The sequence below is a fragment of the Cariama cristata genome, unplaced genomic scaffold, assembly GCF_000690535.1.
Source record: "Cariama cristata isolate BGI_N322 unplaced genomic scaffold, ASM69053v1 scaffold360, whole genome shotgun sequence".
Taxonomy (NCBI): Eukaryota; Metazoa; Chordata; class Aves; order Cariamiformes; family Cariamidae; genus Cariama; species Cariama cristata.
The window spans coordinates 22562-45528 of NW_009596118.1; the positions used below are offsets into that span (position 1 = coordinate 22562).

At 37.3% G+C, this 22967-nt stretch overlaps 1 protein-coding gene across 1 annotated transcript in view; it reads left to right on the top strand.

The window, feature by feature from the left end:
* Positions 1-22967, top strand: part of LOC104164965 (calcium-activated potassium channel subunit alpha-1-like) — a 96990-nt gene that overhangs the window by 22116 nt on the left and 51907 nt on the right. The window contains exons 2-4 of the mRNA XM_009704459.1: positions 6197-6290; positions 18831-18954; positions 21890-22114. Of these exons, the coding sequence (XP_009702761.1) occupies positions 6197-6290; positions 18831-18954; positions 21890-22114 (443 nt within the window). The remainder of the gene's footprint in view (positions 1-6196; positions 6291-18830; positions 18955-21889; positions 22115-22967) is intronic.

Here is a 22967-nt window from a genome sequence, read left to right on the forward strand (position 1 = left end):
AAATAGGTCTGTGCAGATATATTTTATCATCTGAAAATTGTTTTACTGAAGGAATATCAAAGATAGAAGTACAAGATCTGACAAAAATCCAGTAACTCCAAGGTAAGATCAATAATTTTCAAGTAGTGTATCCAATATGATACACAGCATTTTTTTTGTGGAAGTTTTGCTAATTGAAGATGTATACTATCTTCCAATGATTTAAAAATCTATGTGAACTCTCATGAGTATGCATTATTATCATTATACTTTAAACATCACTACTATTAGCAAAGAACAGAATAATATTGTGAGTTAGACTCTAGTTCTGTTCTCACTGATTTTTCTGTCCACCTCGGTCAGAGTAGTAGCAAACCATCAATTCAGAGATCACTGAATGTGAATGGATACTTTGTCACCAAATAGTTGAACCTTGTTAAAAAGTACATTCAAATGACTCTTGCAATTCACATATAATCACCTTTTTTGTGAGAGACGGATTTTGCGCTTGAACACAAATGGCAAGCATGCGGATGCTATTTACGTATCTTCCTGTTACGAGATAGTGTTTCTAGCTGATGATAAACTAGACAAAGATGCCAAAAACCATGCCGACCTCTTCAAATCATTTGGAGCTACTATCTACTCAAAGTTCCTTATGGAATCTTTAAGGCAATTGAAACATGGAAATAGTGCTGCGAGATTATCAGTCCACAAACTACTCCCTACCTAGCCTCCTCACCTCATAATACATAGCAGAATGTAAGGTCTTAGTGCCTCAGTAATATAGCTTCTTCTTTATAATATACTCAATCTGAATGAAACAAACATTAGGAGAAGATCATTACTGCATATTTTTACCAGAAAAACATTTTATTGTTGTCTTTTACAGAGGATGGCATTTGTTAGAGGTATTAATATAGGATTTTTGTTTAATTAGCTTTGATATATTAGAAATGGACGACTAAGAATCACAGTTTTAAGCTAAATCCATATTTAGGAAATTAAATTTATTAGCTTTCTTTTCAGAGGTGCTATGTGTGACCTTCTGAAATTTGCAGTATTCAACACTGCTGAATAGCCAACAACTTTTATGTAGACCCTAAACATCAGTTTAATTCCATAAACATGCTTGCACAATTTTGAAATGTTGACTTTACTTTTTTCTATGATTCCTTATTTATTTTAATAGCACCAGAATGCTCTACGTCCCCTGTCATTTTCAATAGACTTAAAGGAATAAAAATCTTCCACAGCTAGTAAATCTCAAAGCCTTTATCAACATGTGGGAAGTAAGTGTTACCTCAGACACAGTTACCCTAGGATGGGATTATTACTTAAAGATGATAATATTGTAGAATAATCCTTTTATAAGTATTCTTTTATAAAAAGCCGGTTTTAGAAAAAAAAAAAACAAAACACCTTAAGAAAGCTGCAGGTATAAACCTTTATTTACCTTTATTTCAGCTATAGACCAGCCTCTTTTAAGCTTTAAAGTCTGTAATTCCACATAATATCAAAATTGGTTTGAAATAGTTTTTAATACAAAGACATTAATTTAAATTTTTTCTTATTATTTAGAAGTAAAGAATGCAGCTAGATCAAGTTGCCCAAAATGTTCATATCAATTCAAGAATGCAACTGCTAATGCATTGGTTGGTGCCAAGTCCACTGAAGGAATCCTGGAACCTGTTCCACTTGTTAATAACCGTAAAGGGAGCCTCTTCCTATCCAACAACCCCTCGCTGCTGCACCTTAACTTATTGAGTTCTCTTGAACAAGGAAAATCTACATACTGTAGATTACAAAGAGCGCTCAGCTTGCCTGTAAAATACCGCTACCACTCCCAAAAGCCTGGGTTGAACCAAGATCTCCGTAGGTAGCCCCATAGTTGGATGTATAAGGCAATACAAATTGGTTTGTGCATGGTTTTGTAGTCTGTTTTCAATGTGACTGTGACATTACTAATGCTCTGTTAAGTACTTACAGATGTGGGTTTCTCCAGATGTGGTGATTAATAAGTTAATCGAGATAGCTAGTCAACTAATGTTTCTGGGTGATTTGTGCTTTACCTTTCATATGGTTTATTTGCTCTGAAGCATTTACATGCTAGGCAGAATGAGTTTGCCAGGTATTCCAGTTCATGTGATGTTCAGTAACATAGATGTTATTTCAAATTCCAGCTCTTTTTGAGGTCTAGAAAACAGCGTCTGTAAACTGTTCTGCTAGTGACCTGGGAGAGGCAGTGAAGGAGACAGACTTATTTTAAAAATAGTAACAAAATAACAAAGAAAAAAGCTACTAACTTGTCCACTGTTTCTGAAAGACATTCCCTTTATTTTGCTTTAAAAATGAAATAAGGATAAAAGTCAAGTAATATGTTGTTACAGATGTTCAGCTCCACATTAAGGCTGTTAAAATTACCAGCACATCTTAAATCAATTCATGAAACATTGTCTGGAGGTTATATCATTGAAATAGTGAATCCTCTTTACTCAAGAGTAAGCAAACATGTTAAAACATCAGTGTAACTTTGAATTAAACTCCAGGAAAAACTGGAGCATCTGAAACATCATTAGACTTGCCTGACATTTTTCTAGCACTGAGTCTTCCTGAACTGCAAAACTGTTAGATTCTCTGCCTATTAGACAAGTGAGCACTGGGTTGTTACAACAGTACAATAAGTGTTATACTTATGGATGTGCAAACAAGCTCTTGAATTTTATTGGAACTCAGATGCTGGATTGAGTTCCAATTCTATAAAATTCTGTGTCCAATTCTTGAACTTATTTGCAGTTTTATGAAAGCTGGTGAAGAAAGTCTGCATAATATAATATGACTGTATTGTAATACAAATCCTGTAGTGGGAAGACATCAAAAATACTAAAAATGGGGACTCATTCTCATTAGCAAAAGCACTAGGTCAAATGTACAACATCACAGTTGAGTTGTCATATATCACAGCCCATTATTCAAATGTGGTTGTCTTTTATAAGAACAAGTAAATTGAAGACTCCCTTTTAAATTGATGCAGACACAGGAACCATGAAACTAAAATGATATTTTATGACTTTACTAAAAATTTTGCTAGATATATTTCTTTAAATATGCAGGAAATTGATAAGAGTATCTGAAGGATAATAATTAAATATATTTTATGTCCTACTTATTACTGAGAAGACACTTGTGAGTTATCATTGCAAGACTTTTGGGAACCAAGCCATAGGTAATGGTGTCCATTATATACCATTCACATATTTCAGCTTCATGGATTCCCTTCCTCCATTCTTATGGAGCTGTGTTTCTAAACTGCAGATGCCCTGTAAACTCTCCGCACAGATTTCATTGAGAAACAGAATCTTATTTGGATGTGATATGATTAAGACAGATCACCTTTCATTGCTGCAATGAGAGTAAGTGGCTTCCTTGCTTAAGCAAGGCATTGCTTTAGCAACAAACTGAGATCCATCAGAAGGTTTTACTAACAGGTATTAACTAGTGAGCCACACTAACTTTGGACTTTCTAGGCAATTGATGACAGTAACATAGTTTGAATATGGCAAGCACATATCAAAAGAGGGAGCTTATTTATTGTGGATGCAGTACCAAAAATAAGTGCAGGCTGCTAGAAATCTAGTTCTAGAAATGGTTTCTCTGTAGAATTGCTGGTAACACTTTGGTTTTTAATTGGGCGGCAGGGTAGCATCAGCTGGCAGCACTGGAGAACGCAAATGATGGATCATATAGTACAAAAGATCCTTATTGTACTAACTTGCAGTATTTGAAAGGATCAGACAGGAGTCTTCTTAGCTAGCTGAAAACTTGGAAAAGTACTCTTTCTTAATAGTGTTTTCTTTTGTTCATAGAAATATTTCTGGCTATAATATGATCTACAGTTGACTTGTGTTAATGTAAGATTTTGCACATGGTCCTGATGACTATATATCTTCCTTAAACTGTTAAAATAGTATGACAATACACTTATGGTGCAATACTGAACCTCTTGACAAACATTCTGGAACCCCATGGTAGCAGATTAAATTAAGTGAAATTTAGAATTTTTACTACCAAAAGAGCAAACGTATCAGTTGTAGCTGGTTTCTGGAAATGACATTTTGCATGGTTCTTGTTCCTTTGATCTTTTAAGTGGTGGATTCATCACATTGGAACTGAATACTCGTATCCTATAAGCAACAAGAAAGCACAGTGTGTATCTTGAAAGCAATGTGCTGTCTGTGTGGAATAGCTTGTGAATAACTTTTTGATAGACAACTTTAAAACAAGACTAGGCCATTTCTGAGAGTGATTTTCAGAGGTTATTCTGAAATACAGAAATACTCGCACGTTGTTATAATCAGAAATAGAAAGATATAACTAACAAAACTCTCTGCCTGTTCAATTCATGTTACAAGTAGCTAAATACTGAAGTGATCTAGTTTAATCCAAACAAACTGTCACAGAAGGAAAATTATAAGTTGTTTATTTTTGAGAATTTTCTATGGGTTTATTTATCTCTCAGCCAAACAAAGAATAGTACTTAACTAATCATCAATAAGCATTTCCATTATAGGACTCTGAACTGGAAAAAAAGTCAAATGAGAAGAAAATGGCTTTGTCTTTGGCGATGCTGCCTGAGAAGAAAAGAAAATTAAGTTAGTGAAATAAATCATTATTAGACAGTCATTGCTCTGATCTAAGTATTACCTTTTACACCACTGTTTGGGGCTTTTATTTTGGGATTAGCTCTTTTTTTTTTCTTTTGTTTTTCTTTTGCAATTTTGTTTTAATTCCCTTGATGTGTTAGGTGATGCCAAGTCATTTAAAAACACAGCACATCTGTCTTTTCAGGGCTCAGTCCTTCTGTCTTGGCCAAGGCAAAATGAAGTTCCATAGCTGACTTGGGCAAACAGACAGACATGACGGGCTAGAATGCAGCCTGTAATAAAATAGTGTCAGAAGAGGGTTATAGCAGGAGGATGTTGCTTAATTTCTTCCCAGATAAGTCTAGGGCAGGTCACATATATACAAGTTTTGTTATTGTTCTCACGTAGCTCGTTGCAAATAGATTTTTTTTCCAGCCTCTGCTTGTGCACTGCTAATGTGTATTAAGCTCTTTTAATATAGCTGCTACTACTACTGCTACTACTAATCTCTTTCCTTTTGGCTTTAAAGCTAGGCATCAGTTATATTATCTTCTAGTTAATTTTTCAGTTAACAAGAGGATTGGAAAAAAAAGTATTTTCCCTTCTTTATATTAGAATAATTCACCATTAGTGTGAATTTGAGAAAGCAGGCATAAGATAATTCCCTTTGGTGGCACACGTAAACCTTATGCACAGATTATCAAGTGCAGTAACAATCTTGAAGCAGTAAAGATGATGGCTAATTCTTATAGATGAGTTATTAGGAAGCTGCACTTGTTTAAGCAGCATGTATTGTGACATAGGTTATCCAAGAGTAGTTTATGATTGGCAAAACCGTAAGTGATTTTACATGTGGAAATTGATCTGTCGTTGAAAATGCACCTCATCCTCATTAAAAGATTGCATAACACATGCATCCTCTGTTATACAGGTATTGTCTCCCCACTTCCATTCAACCTCATTCTGTTCACTCCTGTTAAAAATCCCCTTTGTGAGAAGAGTAGAGCAATGAGGTCTGACTTGTGCTGGAGATCTATGCACAATGGCAGGCTGCATTCACATTCCCGACTAACTGAATCATTGAACATCAAGGCATTGAATATTTTACATCTCTTCATGAAGACTCTGTTGTTTGGCATGTGAGGAGCAAGAACCAACTGGTGTCTAGTTCATTAGCAAAAGCAGGCTGGCAGCTGTTATGTTGGTATTGCAAATAGTACTTTATCTTTCTGGGAATATAGCAGAGCACTAATTCTACTTTTCTGTAGCGCAGATTAACTGAAAATAACTCCAAGAATAACCTGAATGTGGTTTCACCCCCCCTCCCACTTTGTTTTTGAAGTATGAAAACAATTTGAACGCCTGTGTTCAAAATCCTGGTATTCTTCCCTGCTTCTCCTTCAAACCAATCTCTTCGACTAACATGTATTTGATTTTTATTACTGTTGGGCCTGTGTTAGCAATGAAGTATCAGTGCGTGAATGGGCATAGAGTGTGTGTTCTTTGCTACTTCACTTGTATTTCTTATTGCACTTAGAGCAGTACTTAATCTCATGAGTTCCTTATATTTCCAGTTGAAGATGAGCAGCCGTCGACGTTGTCACCCAAAAAAAAGCAGCGAAACGGAGGCATGCGAAATTCACCCAACTCCTCACCCAAATTGATGAGGTAAGGCTGTAAGAAACTCATATCTTCATCTGCTTTCTTCCTCCCTTCCTCTTCTCCTCCCCCCACATCAAAAATATGGGGAGGAGGTGGAAAAAGAAGATTGTTAGATGGTTTCTGAAAGGCTGAAGTATTTATTCTGTCAGCTTGTCAGCAGTTAATGATAGAGCTGAAAAAAATTCTGTCATGAAAAACAGTTTGAAAAGCTGTTTGAAAAATACATAGGCTTTAAAGTCTTAGCTGTCACCCTGTCCTGTCCGTGTGTAGTTCTTAAACAGCAGTGGCACTAATGATAGCACTAACCAATCAGGGGAACTCATGTGGTTAGTTTGCCTCAGGCAATTCTCTTTTTGTTGGATTCCCTCTGAGTACTGTTTTCTGTACCTAAGGCCATATGTGAGATGTATCATCACAATCAAAAATGAACCTGAATATTACCTTCCTTTTATCCTGTCGATTGAAATCAAATTTCTGTTAATTGATTTAGACTGATAAAAAAGTCTAATAATCTATGTACTTGCCAAAGCAAAGTTCAAAACTAATGCAGTTTTATTCAGGCTAAAAGCACATTAATTATGAAATACAGGGATTTTTGAGAGGGTAGTATATACTCTAAAAGTGGGTGATGAAAACATCATCTTGTTAGTGATATTTTTCCCCTGCTGCTATGCGTACATTGTTTTACACCAGTACACCTTTGTATAACTGTAGTTTCCTTCCATAAGACAAATTACCTCTAAGAGATTTCTTAAAACTAGAAACGCAACAAGAAATTGGCATCTATTAAAATAATATGGCATTTGCATTCTGTCTCACTGTGCTTCACCTTTTGCCTGCTCAAGTCAGTCAAAATAGAATCAAATAGGAGACAAGGAATTTTCTACAAGGAGGCTGTTCCTGCTCTGGTTTTGCATATCTAAAGTAGCCAGGCTAGAACCTCAGTCCATAATTGTATCCAGAATTACATACCATAGCAGAGGTTTTCCACTGTATATGTATGTATATACACAGAAAAATGTAAACTTATTTGCATATATAAATAGACACATTCATGCAGTTTGGGGTTTGAATGTTATGTATAACTGCTCTGCAGTCACAGAGATTAAGTGAAAAAAATTAATATGAGTATATAGTTCTTCCCATATGTAAAATCACTCACGACTTCTCTTGGTTTTGACAATTATTTTGTTCTTTTAATGATTCTGGATACAGCTAGGTGATATTTCTCTTTGTATTTCAGTCAGTAGACTAGAATTATCTTTGGCCAGTTACAAAAGCATCCATATTTGTTTATTGTTACTGCAATACAGGGCATATTCAAAGACGTAACTTCTACAAGTCATCTTCATTTCTGTTTAGACTACAGAACCAAAAGTGAGATTGATTCACAGAGGAAAATGCACGCAGTTGTGGGTTTTTTTCCCTATTGACCATCTATTTCTGTTAAACGTATCATTAAAAGTTCTCTGCCTTCCTGTTAGCTCAGCCTTGTGCATATGACACTGATTTACATACTTGTTTACGGTTTATGAGGAAGAATAAAATGAACATACTGGCAAGCTTCTCATTTTTATGGTGCCAGTTGTCATGCTAGCATCATTTTCAATTTACTTACCTCTGGACAGTCTTCTTATCTGGTGCTAATAGTTTTAACCACTTAAAGTTTTAAACATGTGGGAGATTCCTCCCCCCTGCCCTTACCAAATCCTAATTTTGGGGAAGTAGAAATAAAAAGAAAGAGAGGGAGAGAGAGAGAAAGCGCTGAAACATTTGGAGCTGAGCACACTGTCCCTGTTTGCTATGTAAAGTATGTCTCATTTCTTTGATCTTGAGTAATAATAATTCTGGGGAGTTATACTGTTTTCATATGCTTCAAAGCTGTGTCAAAGTTTTGCTGCTTAAGGGTACTTCTTTATTCTATTGGCTCTTGGGTACTGAGATGACAGGTCCTCTGTACTAGGTGCAGACTTTTTCAAGTCATAGCCTTCAGCAAAACATCAAATTACCAAATACAGGGTAACATACTTCTACACAAATGCCTTTCCTGTAGATATATTATACCATATATATTAAATACTTTAGTGTTACACGGTACATTTTATGTGCAATAGAAAGTGATGGTTTGAGGTAGCCTTAGGGGTACTTTTTTCCACAAGCAGAAAAAGCTAGTATATACCGTATCAAGTATGGTTTTTACAGGACTTTCTGCCCGAAGGCCTTTGTAAATAAGTAATGATCAACAGATTGGCTGTGGGTTTTTGAAAAGCATGCCTGTGTCAGTTTGCATGATGGGGGAAGATTTTCAAAGTAGAGCCTGCTTTCATTGCCTGCTGAAGAGGGACTGAGGGAGAGTAGTCATCCTGAGCTTGAGCTGTCTGCTCAGTAGCACATCAGAATTGCTAAACACAGGTCGAGCAGCAAGTGGAGAACTTGCTAGGCTTCCAAATCCAGACATTGTTTTCTTTCTCTTCTCCCTTGCTGCTAAATTTATTCACCAGCCCTGTGTTGGCACCCTCAGCCTCTCCCCAGACCCAACCATCTCTTTGTCTTACTCTTTATCTACACTGACTTAACTTTGGTTCAAGGTGCTAAATAAGACAAAGTGGATTGCATCAGAAGAGAACTCTGTTCAGCTTTGTGTGTAATGGCCAAACGCTTTTCTCCTTTCCGATAAACAAAAGTGGGCTGTATTATCTGCTATTTTGTATCCTCGTAAATTACCTAAAGTGACAAGTACTTGCTTTCCTGCCCAGAAATCTTTAGTGTGTGTCAGCTAAAAGTACACAAGAGGTAAATCAGCTAAAGCACTGTCATGTCTGCAGCTGATATATATCTTTGCAATATTTTTCCTAAATTTACTTTAAAAGCTCCTTTTCAAAGCTGGCTTCACCCCTGTCCCTCCCACAGAAACAGCTGGCTACTTTGCAGACTTTTCCTCGGTTATGGTCCTGGATCTAGAGGGGGCCTTGAGGATAAGAAGTCTGGAGCATGTAAAGGTAGAATATGTGAAAAGTTAATTTATAAATTGCAATCAGAGTTGTGACTTTATAATCACTTTCTGAGCAGCCCTACAGTTAAGATAATGTTGAAAATGCTGAGCAGATTTTAGATTTCCACAGTGACTGGGGCAAATCAGGGAAGAGGGTATTATGTCATGAGATGAAACTTTATGACTTCTGCTATTGCTGGAGTAGAACAGAGGACAGAAGCTGTATCATAGGGGTTCCCTGGGACATCATGACAAGGGGTCTGACAGGTGCTTGTTTAGACGTGGTCAGGAAGTGGGAATTTTTGGAGATTTACTGACGCATAAGTAGAAAACTGTATTACTAAATATGATCCAGATAGATAGATTGAAGACATCTTTTTGATGTCATCTTTTTGATGTTATTGTCTCTAAGTGCCAGTAAATTACTAACTGAAATAAATAGATGGTAGGCGTAGAAATGTTCTTTGTATACATCATAAATGGTCTACGTTCACATTTAGGAAGTCACTATTCTAACTGAATCCTGCATCTCATCAAATGACATGAGCAGAATCACACTGATGCAACACTGGAAGAATCTAATCAATCAGAAACACATAATTCAAATTCCAACTGTAGCTACAAATGCAAATTAACTAGAAAAACATCATTTTCATGGTTGTTTCTGTCTGTTTTACATTAGCAGATGTCTGTCCCATTAAACCTACATGAACATGGGTATTATTTAAAAATAACTTAAACAGGAAAAGTTGGATACTTCTCCTGTGGAGATGTGAACACAAGGACATCCTATTACAATGAAAATTTGAATAGGAAGTGGAAAGAAAAGGAATGAAAGCTGTGAGTAGCAGAGTAATCACATATCAGATCTCCTTCTTCATCAGATAGAGAAGAAAAGTAGAGCCATTTGATGCCTCTGGTGTCATGCAGTGATATCAAGTCACCTGTTCATCATCTCACAGTCACAGGTTTTGATGCATGTTTTTGATGAACAGCCACGTTAAAAATGAGGAGGCTATGGCTCCTGAATATCAAATAGCAAAGATACTTTTAAAAAAAGTATGTCATTTTGGATTCCAGAATGACTAGTAAAGATGTGAAAAGCCCTGGATATGAATCAAAAAAGCCACTTAAAAGGATTGTTGCTGGGGCTCAAGTCCACACTTAATGCTTTGGTAGCTGCTACTGCATGAGTGGAATACACTGACTTGAAGGAAGTGTCAGCCCAGCTGAGTCAAACTACCTCTTAATGCAAGAACAAATAGCATATGACAGGGCCCAAGGGGCCTGAAGAGCAAACAAATAGTTTGTCCCTGTCCACTCTGAATGTAGTGGTGTAGTTGACATAGGCCTCTAGACAAGTAGCATACTCAGCAAAGGGTCATTATCATTAGTGTCCCTGATCACATAAGAATCAGAGACATCAGAGGATGCTGGGTTTTCTTTCATTGTGTTGCCAAGGAGGATTTTGTAAGCCTGAGGATTTTTCTTGATCAAGGATCTAAAATAATTCCCAGCCAAACCGTAAAACTTGCTCAGGGACTTTCAAGACCCAGCTAAGTGACATGGAAAAAAGTGAGCTTTTTGGCATACGTTTCCAGAAACCTAATGACATTATTTTTCTGAAGTTGAGGGGGAAACCTCCTGTCTTTTTTCCTGAAGTTGGATATAATATTCTAAGTGTATCAACAATGGCTGTGCACATTTATCTTCTCATCTGCCCACCCGGCTACATACACTCAAATGTACACACACATTTCTGCTAGTGTCACTCAGGATGAATTTGTATTGCCCTTGCCATTGTAGTGCAGCACTTCCGTGAGCTGAAACTGTGAGCTTTCTCATAGGAACCAAAAAAAGTGATGGGAGGTCTAGAGGGAAACATTTCTCAAGCATAAACTGGTAAAATAAGTTCAGTCTGATAATTTTCCATGGCTCCTCTAAGCCAGACATGAAGGTAAGGTTTAAAGAGATGAAAGCTCCCTGATTAACCATACTAATGGTTTATATTTATGTCCGTCAGCCTTGGAGATTTCCATCAAGTACTCTAAAATTTGCATCCTTTGTTATGGATTTACAAGGCTAACTTTACGCAGTGTTAGTATGCAAAGATAACTAAGCTGTAACACAGCAGGTATTTAATAGCACATTTCACTCCCTGATTCTGTTTTACAAGGTCACTGCAACCAACATGAGCAACACGAGTAGCTCAGTAATCACTATGTTATCTTAGACCTTTTTTTAACAAGGTTATAGAATTAAATAGTTTGAATGATAGGGGGTAGTATATGTTAGCCCTCTGACTGTTGCTATCATTGGTAGTTGTGTTATAAACTATGGGAATAAACACAGTATCAGATTTTTTTTCTTAGAGTACTGTAAAATTTTGCACAAGTTTTTTGAGATGAGAGAACAGTGTCAGGAAAGAAAAGGAGAATTTTCCAGCAGAAACAATCAACTGACTTTTTTATAAAGTTCAGCGTAATAGAAGAGCTACTGAGATCAAGGCAATGGAAAGAAAAAACTCTTTAGCTTTAAGCTGGGTTTAAAGAAAATAATGTATGCCTATAAACTTTGACTTGAGAAAGTGGTAGCTTTTATCATAAGGTGCAAAGGCTACACACTTCATTTAAGTGGCAAAAACCAATCCTATATTTTATGATACCACTTAACTGTGGGGTTTTTTTTTACAAATGAAAAATCATTTTTTTAGGTACATTCTCCTACCCCTCAAAGATTGCTAGTTCTGCAGCTTGAGTAGATATAACTGGGAAATATTAAAACCAGAAGACACATTGGCTGTGTGCCTTGTCTCTCCCTCATTAAGTTGCTCATATAAAAGTCTAAAAGTTAACTATTTTGTTACTTTTCTGTGAGAGGATTCATACTTCAGAAGCATATTCTGAGCATGTCCTGAGGTATGAAGATACTTTAATGAACAAGATTCTTACAGTAAACAGCTTTATATCAGTGTCCTTAGTAGTCTTGATAAATTAATGTGAACTCTTCAGTAAGGCTTCAGAGGATAAAAAAAACTGCAGTGACGTGTGGGCAGAGCAAAAGGGAAGGAAGGAGGATTGTTAGTATCCTTAGCACTGTCATTCAACCCATAAGCTAGCACAGGGCACTAGGTACTAACCACTGTACTAGATATATTCTTCTTTTTAGATTTAGGAAAAAGTCAAGACAGCGTGAGATTGTAGCCAATATTAGGATATCTTCTGAGTGTGACAATGAAAGCATTTAACAGTAAACTGCAGGTTTTCTTTCTCTTGTCACGCTGGGTTTTCTTCTCTAAAACCCAGTGCATCTGGACACTGAATCTTTACAAATTTCATTGCTGATTAACCTGAGAAAGGCAAGATCAGCAAGAGAGTGTCATTAGTGTAACGCACATAGGCAACAAATTCTCATTACAACTTAATGCCATCCACACAGACTGCAGAGGGTCACAGGGAATGGCTAATGGTAGCCGACAAATGTTGGGTGTATTAGTCACAAAACATTTGCTGAATTCCATCAGAATGTCGTGACAACCTTCACAGCTAGTCCCAGCGAGCTGCTGGAGTCAGTGGAGTTTGCCTGTGACAAGCTGTCACTCTATCTTGGTTGAGCTTTATAGCACCAGTCAAAGCAGTCAGAGAAGATTGAAGTGACAGAGGCCCACTGAGTAAATAGTGAAACATGCAGCACATCATGAAATATTCAGCCAGGGTGTAAAAGCTCTAAATGCTTTTTCAATTATTAGCACCTGCACTGGCTGTATACATCTAACACTAACAGCATGTTAATTGCCACAATTTGTTAGGGTAGTTGTAGGAGAAATTTCAAAGGCATGAGACATCCTCTAGTGTGTCTTCAATTCCTATCTTACCTTCAGCAAACCCAGTCCTTCCTCCTAAAATTAAGTATGTGTGTGCATACACTCGCAAATAGACATCCACATCCGCATACAAAGTCAGCTAGGAGAACTCAAAATTCCTGGACCACACACAAAGTGAGTTTCAAGACCCCAAGACCCGAGTCTTGAGCTGGAGACTGCTAAACATCTTTTTGTGGGCCAAATCCAGATATATTATATCTACCTGAGAAAGGCATGATTGCAGACTTTAACAAACACAGGTTAAAGAGGAGTTGTGTTGTTGCCAGGGGTGTTTTGCCATTGATTTTATATAAGGAGAATTTTACTGGAGGGCAGAATAAAATGTAACCAAGACATTGTTCTACTGATGTGCAAAAACTAACAGATTACAGTTTATTTTTAAATACAGGGGTCCCTACTGGTCATATAGTATTCTTATTCCCAGTGCTCAGCCTATGGAGCAGTTCCACTGCAGATCAACTGGATATGTTGCTCTAATGCTCAATTGCATATGAATGATAGCAAGAGGGTTAAGACAAAGGTGACAGAATACAAGGCTATGCTAAACAATGGTCATCTAATGAGGCAACCGTTTGGCCCCAAATGGTTTTTTAAGTTCTGTCCACCCCCAGTCATACTCAGAAGTTCCAGACTCAAAAACTCCAAGTAAATAAGTTTGCAGTAGTTATAAATGTGTGCTAGGAAGGCAGTGCTCTTTAAAATGTAATGTTGACTTCCTTGCGATAGGTTTACTGGAAGTGGGATTTATGGTTTTGCTTTAGGCTGTTGTCTTCCAGGCAGGCTTTTTGGGGTTGCAGCTGTAGCATGGCATTTAGCGTCATTTTCAACGTTTAATTGCTCATAAGTGGCATTATATGCTCTTCAAAACTTTGAAAAGATGGTATTTTGCTCTTCATTTTAAGTCATGCGCATGTAATATCTGCCATAAGAACCAAAGAAGCTATTTTTAAACTGGGATTATGGATGAGAGAAATTTAGCTTTTGCTCCTTTTCTCCTATGCATGCTGTACATTTACAATGCTTTGTGTGCTATACATATACAAATGCTTTGGTCATTGCAAGCCATAAAAGCTGACATCTCAATTAAAATAAACACTATGGATTTTAATTGATAGAACGAGAATTTCTTCCTATAATTTCAATTTTTCAAGCAGATGACTTTACAGCCCTGGAGAACATAATGGCTACAGCACTAATACAAGCATTTCCACAGTAACCTGCTAATGTGACTCAAGCATGGCTTGACAGGGCCATCTTCAAGGGTGAGGAGGGCAGAGAGGCTCTAGGAACATTCAGTCCATGATTTGGCTGTAAGAGCAACAACTGTAATGCTTTGTGTAATATAAATTTTAATGGGAATAGGGTTTCCAAACCCCTTAGGCAGATTTGACAGCCTTGGCCTCTGTGTGTCTGTCTTAATTAATTATTAGTATTTGTGAAACAGGTTTAGATCATCAGATTAATGAGAGCATATATGTCCATGGTAGTAATACTGATTTATTACTGTATTACTTCATAAAATGACCATGGTTTAAAAAAAAAATCCCAAGATCAATTCAGTTTTTAAGTACATAAGCCAGCATATCGTCTAACATCTGAGTACAATGTTGGACCTTAGTAGTAAACAGTTTTCAACCTCCATAGACATCTTTAGGGATCGCTTTACTGAGAATGAAAAATCATTGATTAAAGAGATCAAAATAATAGCTTAGCCCAGAAGATTTAAATTTAATAAACACACTTATGTGTAAAAAACCACAGATTCTGAACCACAAAGCATGGCTAGTCTTATCGTGGTTTCCTTCTCAGGCAATAATCCATTCACCTAGCGTAAAAATAGTCCAATAGTATCTATTAGCATACTTTCTTGTTGTGTGTCCATCCTGTTTGCTTCTCTTAAGGCTCCCACCTGCTGTACTCCAAGCAGTGAAGCAGGCAATCCAAACAGTTTATCATATTGCAAATAAATGCATGTATTGATTTTTAAAAAAATTAACATTAAAAAAAATTCTCAATTTATTACCTAAAACTTCAATGGGGAGTTATATCTGAAGATTCACGTTCTTCATCCCTTCCACAGCACACTTCTATTTAAACCTAAGATAACTAGAAAATATAGTATTGAGGTAAATTTCAAAAAAATCTTTGGCAAAAGCTATTTCGAATGTTCCTTTTTAGGATTCAAGGCCCTTACCCAAAAGAGAGCTACGCTAGGCTTTTAGCACTCACACACTAAAAATTGCCTCAGACCTCAAGGCAATTGGCCATAATTTGGTGTCAGATATCTGTTATCACCTGCTTTGTTATTAAATTCCTTTCAATTTGTATAATTTCTGTGATTGGGATTAGAGTATTGCTAAATACTCATTTGTGTGAAAGCTTCAGATGATCTGTTTAGTTTTAAATCTCAGAGCAGAAAAGAAACGCTGATTAGAAAATTAGGATGTGGCATTTTTTACAAATTGGTTTATTATAGTTTCTCTGATGAAGGGAAAGGGAAAAAGAAAATTCCTTCCTATATGCATCTGATTTCTAAAAGAAAAAGGAGGCGATTTGATCAGTGAACTTTGTTTGCGTTTCAGTGCTCTACTAGGAAAGCTTGTGGAGAAATATTTGTGAAAGTTTGGGGTAAAAAACAAAACCACAAAAACAACAGAAAGAAAAACATTTCTCAGTGAAAACTCCTGAATATTCATAACATTTTGGCAAACTTTCTTATTTTGAAACGCATAGCTAACACATCTGATCAGGAAAAACAGCAAGGACAGAGAACCACTAAATGTCTGAACGTTAGTACAACCTTCAAATGGAATTGTATCCATGGTTGCAGAGCTTACTGTACCATGTACAACTATGAGCAGCAAGGAATGCCCTGTGAACAGTATCACAGCTAGCTCTCAGCCAAAACAGCTTGCTGATGAATGGAGTAAGAGAATGCAGAGTCTAGATATTTTTCAAGAAATTAAAAAAAAAAAAACAAAACCAAAACCTAAACAAAACAAACCCACCAAAAGTTCCACAACAAAACCCTTTGGTACAGCTTTTGCACCAAGAAGTAACCCCTGCTTCCTACAAAAGAGGGAGCATGCTTATTCAAGGTCTTTCATTATTAAACCTGGAGTAGGGTCAGAGACTCCAGGTAGTCCTCTAGAGACTCCTCTGCTGCCGGTGGGTTGATAGTGAAATGCACTGAACTGTATCTCTGTTGAGTGAATGTGAAAAACTTAAAAAACATAATGTTTCAATTTCCAGATGAGTCAGACTTATGCCTTTGCCATTCCTTTTTCTTAAATCATCAAAATATTCTGGTTTAAGTGGAGCATGGTATTAATTGTTTCTCAAGTTCTTTTAAACCACTTTCTATGGAGTGAACCCTGTTTGAGTGAAATGAATGAGAATTTTCCACTGATTTCAGTGGATATATAATCAGTGGGTATAAAATCACACAAATTAATCACCCTGATAGAATTAGAGATTACAGAGTCATGGAATCACAGAATGGTCGGGGTTGGAAGGGACCTCTGGAGGTCATCAGTCCAACCCCCCTACCAAAGCAGTTTCACCTACAGCAAGTTGCACGGGTTCACATCCAGGCAAGTTTTGAATATCTCCAGAGAAGGAGACTCCACAACGTCTCTGGGCAGCCTGTTCCAGTGCCCTGCCACCATCAAAGCACAGAAGTTCTTTCTCATATTCAGATGGAACTTCCTGAGTTTCAGTTTGTTCACCTGTTGCGGGGCACCACTGAAAAGAGTCTGGCCACATCCTCTTGACACCCACCCTTGAGATATTTATAAGCATTGATCAGATCTCATCTCAGTCATCTCTTCTTCAGGCTGAACAGACCCAGCTCTCTCAGCCTTTCCTTGTAAGAGACATGCTCCAGTCTCATCGTCATCTTTGTTGCCCTCTGCTGGACTCTCTCCAGTAGTTGTGTTTCTTGAACTAGGGAGCCCAGAACTGGACACAGTACTCCAGATGTGGCCTCCCCAGGGCAGAGTAGAGGGGGAGGATAACCTCCCTCAGATAACATCCCTCGACCTGCTGGCCACACTCTTCCTAATGCACCTCAAGATACCATTGGCCTTCTTGGCCATGAGGGCACATTGCTGGCTTATGGTCAACTTGTCCACCAGGGCTCCCTGGTCCCTCTCCACCAGGCTGCTCTCCAGCAGGTCAACCCCCAGCCTGTACTGGTGCATGGGGTTATTCCTCCTTCGGTGCAGGACCCTACACTTGCCTTTGTTGAACTTCATTAGGTTCGTCTCTGCCCAACTCTTCAGCCTGTTCAGGTCTCGCTGAATGGCAGTGCAGCCTTCTGGATTACACCTTTCTTAGGCATACAGGCATAACTGTTTTAAGCATGGTAACTTATCCTACTATATTCAAGGTAAATTAACCTGTATCATACACAGTGTTCAAAGTCTGCTTTAGCAGACAATGCAGAAAAGAGGTTCTTACCACATGCTGGCTCATATGCATTAAAAGCAGGAAATTTTCCAGTTTTGAGAGTTCAGCCAATATGGGTGTTTCTTTAATAGATTTCAAAAGGCAAACTGCTTTAAAATTTAGCTACCCATCCCAGAGTACTTAACATATTCCTCCATTGCAAAGTTTCTTTGAAATGTTACAATCCTGTATCAGGATATTTCAAGCATTCATGACAAAACCCTTAAGTAAAGACTGTAGTTTTGCCAGACAAAGCTCTGTTCCCTCCTTGAATTTAAGATTTCAGGGTCAGTTTACCGTGTGCCTTGTAAACACAGTCCTCCTCGTAATGCTCTTGTATAATGCAATCACTTAAGGGTCCTCAATAGCATCTGAGAGTCTTGGAGTCACTTAGTACTTAGCTTAATGTTTGATTTTAGCATATAAATTAAAGAACTGTATGTGTCTGTGCTTAGATGTAACTAACTATATAGATGGAGAGCAAGTTTATAAAAAAGTCTTTTATTTGCTTCTCTTTTGAGAAACCTTGTGCTTTAAAATCTTGCTGCAAAAACACTTAGAAGGTTACTACAGGTAGAGTTGTCAGAGAAAATGGACATTGTTGTTTGGTATTAAAATCATGTATTCCAGATGTGGGCATTTGTTAGTCAGTCTGCTCTAAAATGACATACTGTTGAATCTTTAAAGGGCTTCAGTTTGGGAAAGCAAAATATGATTGGGCAAATTGCTAAAATATTTAAAGTGCAGCCTGTTAAAGCTTTTACTGCGAAGAGCATCACGTCAGAAGTTGTATGTGGTAAAAGCAAGTAATTGGCTTTCCATACTTATGCCAGTAAGTCAGCATGGGGCTCTGTTCCTATCCCTTCTGCTTCATTGCAGATGCTAATAGCAACTCTGATATTTATTTTGGAGGGGTGGGACTGGAAAGAAAGGAAACTTTTATGGATGTGATGGTGTCAGAAAACCTTGTTTAAAATGAAATGGTTATTGGTGTAGAAAGAGTATAGAAAATCTTTGAAACGGCACCCAAAATTTAAAAATTATCTTTTTTTTTTTCTTTTCAGCTTTTGTTTAAAAGTGCCCACATTGAAAGCATATTGAAGTGTAAATACCTTTCATATTTTTACTTTTATCCCTCTTTGTACACAGCTCTTGGGATATCTTTCAATCCATAATTCATAATATTTTCCACTTATGTTGTCCTCAACTTGTTTTTCCCCAGGCATGACCCCTTGTTAATTCCTGGCAACGAGCAGATTGACAATATGGATGCCAATGTGAAAAAATATGACTCTACAGGGATGTTTCATTGGTGTCCAGCCAAGGACATTGAAAAGGTCATTTTGGTAGGTATTGATGATAAGTTGTGTTTGAAAAGAAGTTATTTGAACCATACAATTGATGTCTAATAGATTAATAAAGTAATCTCTACTGTCATTAAATCCAGTGTATTGAAATCAGAAACACAGTGTGGTGAAATCAAAGCTGGCATTTTGGTTAAATGATTATGGTTATATAAATCTGTATGCCAAGTGCAACAATAAAATTGGTCCAAGATAGAGAATTTCTTTTTCATACGCTGAAATTGTATGTTTGGTTCAAATCTTTAGAGAATTAAGATTGGAAATATTTAAATGTGTACATACCACATTTATCTTTTTACACAAGGCAGTAATACTTCTAATACAGGCAAGTGTTGCTTTGCATTATCTCTTATTTCCTGGTGTGAATTTTGCTCTCTTAGAACTTTCTCAATTTCCAACATTTCAAGATGCCCAAACAGGCCAGAGTAAGTAGTTCTACAACTCTGCCTTTCTAGGATATTTCAGCAACCCAAGTCTATGTTTGTTTCATTTGTTTACCTGGGGAAGCCACCAAACTGACTCCAGTCATTAAAAATAATTAGAAGGCCTATCACAGTCTATTTTACTCGGTGAAAGTTTGTGCCACTTGTGTTCATGTACTCATACCTAAGAGTAACAAGTAACTAACTCCAGAGCTCATATACAAAACTGATGATGTCTGAAATGAACTCCCTGGTGGGTCTTCACTTTGTCGCACTTCATAAAGCTTTTCCTGAGCCTGCTCTCTTAGTCTTTCCTGCACTGTGGTGTGGTGTAGCCGACGATGGTGACAGCCACGGTTTATTCTAGCAATCAGGGGTTAAAAGCCTGTCTCCACTTCTCCTCAGGGGTTTCTGTAATAACCGTGACATTGCCTGGAATTGCAATATCGGTGTTTAAACAGTCAAGCAAGTAAATTCCAAATTCTAGAGACTGAGCTGTGAGATGGAGTTTGGCTGAACAGCTTTAAATAGTATGCATTTAGATGTATTCAGCAGGCAAGGAGGGGCAGCCCTGCTGTACAATACTTTGTAACAGACAGAGATAGAAATCTGCCTTCATGCTCTAAACACATTTTTGCCAGCAACCTTTACATGTTGTCCCATTTGAAAACTAGTTGTCCAAAAATGGCTCTGTGGAGTGCCTCATTTATCATCTCTTGGTGATACCATGTCATTTTTTCCCCCTACTAGCCTGTGCATGTGTAAGTCTGGCCAGGTTCTTCCTGCTTCATGCATCATCACCAATAAAGACACTGCGAGCAAAATGCTTTCTTACACCTTTTCAAAATCACAGTCCACAGTTTATGTCTACATTCATATCCATGCAAATTTAATGCTGTCCTTAGAGACCACACAAGTACAAATCAGTACATAATTTGAAGATGACGAGATTTCCCAGGTTGTCTTCTAATTGGTACTTGATGATGCCTCAATCAGAAAAGAATTCATTTTTCTGCCCAAGGTCTGTTTTGGCTCTGCAAGATTCCAGCAGTACCAGGTAGTAAGAACTTTTTTTGACATACAGTCAAATGTATGTGGCTACATACAGATCAATGACTACAGAGAGACTTTTTTTTACAGAAATTCTTTCAAGACTTGCTCTCTGTCTTGCAAAGTCTGTGTATTCCAGACTCATAGGCAGAGGCATGAGATAACTTACATGCTTCACTCAGATCTTTGAAGGGCCAAGACCACTCTCTTGGTAGAATTGTATGAAAATGAGTGTAATTGCCCCAGAGAAATTGAAAGCTCATGTATTTTTTAACTGATGAGAAAACTTCTAATCAGAGTTCCTGTTCTTCTTACATAGTGAACAGCTCTGCTGCATATTCCAGTCTGTATTGCACATTGTCATGTTTCCATAATTTAGAAAAAGGACATATAATGTGGGTAAGTGAGGGGAAAATTTGGCAGTTCACCATTGTCTTAGTTCTAGTCATTAGCAAAACTTCTATTGAATGGTACTGACTGTACAGCTTCTTGGCAATATGATGTCAGTGGATCTGCAGCTACTTGATGGAGTGGATTAATGCTAAGACTGGCTCCAGAAATGAAGGTCATTTTTTCCTAATGACTTTATTTAATCATCTTGGGTTTTGAGTTGCCTGCTCAACTGACATTACCACTAATGAAATTAGTGCAAGAATTTATTCCTGTCACTGAGACAAGAAGATAATACTGAACATAATTCAGATGTTCTCCATGAGACTTTTTTCATTCTATCTATTCAACAACTCAGGAAGTCCAGTGGGCCTGAAAAGTGAGTATTAGTCGTGCACACAATTTTTTCCTTACTGAGAGAAGCTCTGTGGAGTATGGTGAGAATCCATTGTAAAGCACAACAGTGTAGAGCGTTCTTTGATTGCTTCTCAGGGTAATAGCAGCTTGTCCTAAAATAAGAACTTTGACTCTAAGAGAATATGGTCCTCAATTCACAAGATATGTATAATACCCCAAAGTCCTACTAAGACCATTGGGCACTCACATTTTCCTTTTCAAATTGTTCCTGAAAAAAAAAACAAAACCCACTAGTGATTTGTCAGCTAAGGCATGATTGTGCATCTCTTTTCTATAACCCTTCTAATGGCTAAATGCATGGTAGGTCAAATTCTGTTCTTAGCTAAACCCATAGTACTTTGATTCTAACCAGAGTCTCATTCCACATGCGTAGAAACATATACAGGACCAGAATTCAGTCCAGCACAATGTCTTCCTGAACACTGAAGGATTTGCAAACAAAACCAAAATTTTCTTCTGCTGAGCACATCTAATGAAGGATAAATAAGGGTAAAATGAGCAGCTATTATCAAACTGCTTCTTTGTGCATGAACAATATTGACAGTTGTGTTTTTCCTGGTTTAAAACTCAATATATGATTTAAGCTTCCCTTTGTTTCATTTCTCCCTTGTCTTTTTGTTTTGTTTTTGTTTTTTTAGACTCGAAGTGAAGCAGCGATGACAGTTTTAAGTGGGCATGTAGTCGTTTGCATATTTGGGGATGTTAAATCTGCTTTGATTGGATTAAGAAATTTAGTGATGCCATTACGAGCCAGCAACTTTCACTACCATGAACTCAAGCACATTGTGTTTGTGGGTTCACTTGAATACCTGAGAAGGGAATGGGAGACACTGCATAACTTCCCCAAGGTTTCAATCTTGCCTGTAAGTCCAAAGCCATATTATTGATACTTTGTTATTTAGGACACCAACTGGACAGATTCATATTGACTTTGATCTTAGGCTTTTTTACTTTTGTCTACTTATAGGCCTGAGGACTTAGATTTTCCCTTTACTGTGTCTATGAAAACAGAGCCCTGTGAGACCTTATTAGAAGATATTTGCTGCAGTGTTTGGTTCCTCGTCATCCTCATCGGATGAATTTCAGCTGCTATCAAGTGTATTATCTATGTTATATATCGAACATTCACTGTAGTGCACTGCACGTAGCCAATTCTGATGTTGTGATTTCCCTGACAGAATGACAGTAGTTATTTATGACATTATTTATGTATTTATACGCACAAAAGCTTTGAAAAAAATTATTGTTGCTCTATCTACATAATATCTATCTATATTCATAAAAAAATCCTGTAGGCTGGACTACTTTATAAGGAACATTGCCATAGCATTTCAGTTCAGAGTCTTGCCATACTCATGTACGGAAGTATGGCAAAAGCCTGACCCTTTTGAAATCGATGAAAGTCTCCTATTGATTTTAGTAGGGACAACCACTAAAACCACAATTCAGAGGTCCTTTTTCTCCTATGTATCATTATCATTCACTCATATGCCCAAAATGTAGAAATGCAACCTCCAGGACAAACAAATGAAGCCCTCCAAGCTAGTGATCTTAGGTAGTTGTAGCTGTAAATGACCTGCAAAGATGTAGGCAGGAGAGAAACGAGCCCACAGTGTAAGTACGAAAGAGAATGCTCTGTACGTTACAGAGTAAAGTTAGTTTGGATGTTTTTATCAGAATGAAAAAATATGAGTTTACCAGTTCTTAGTAATTACA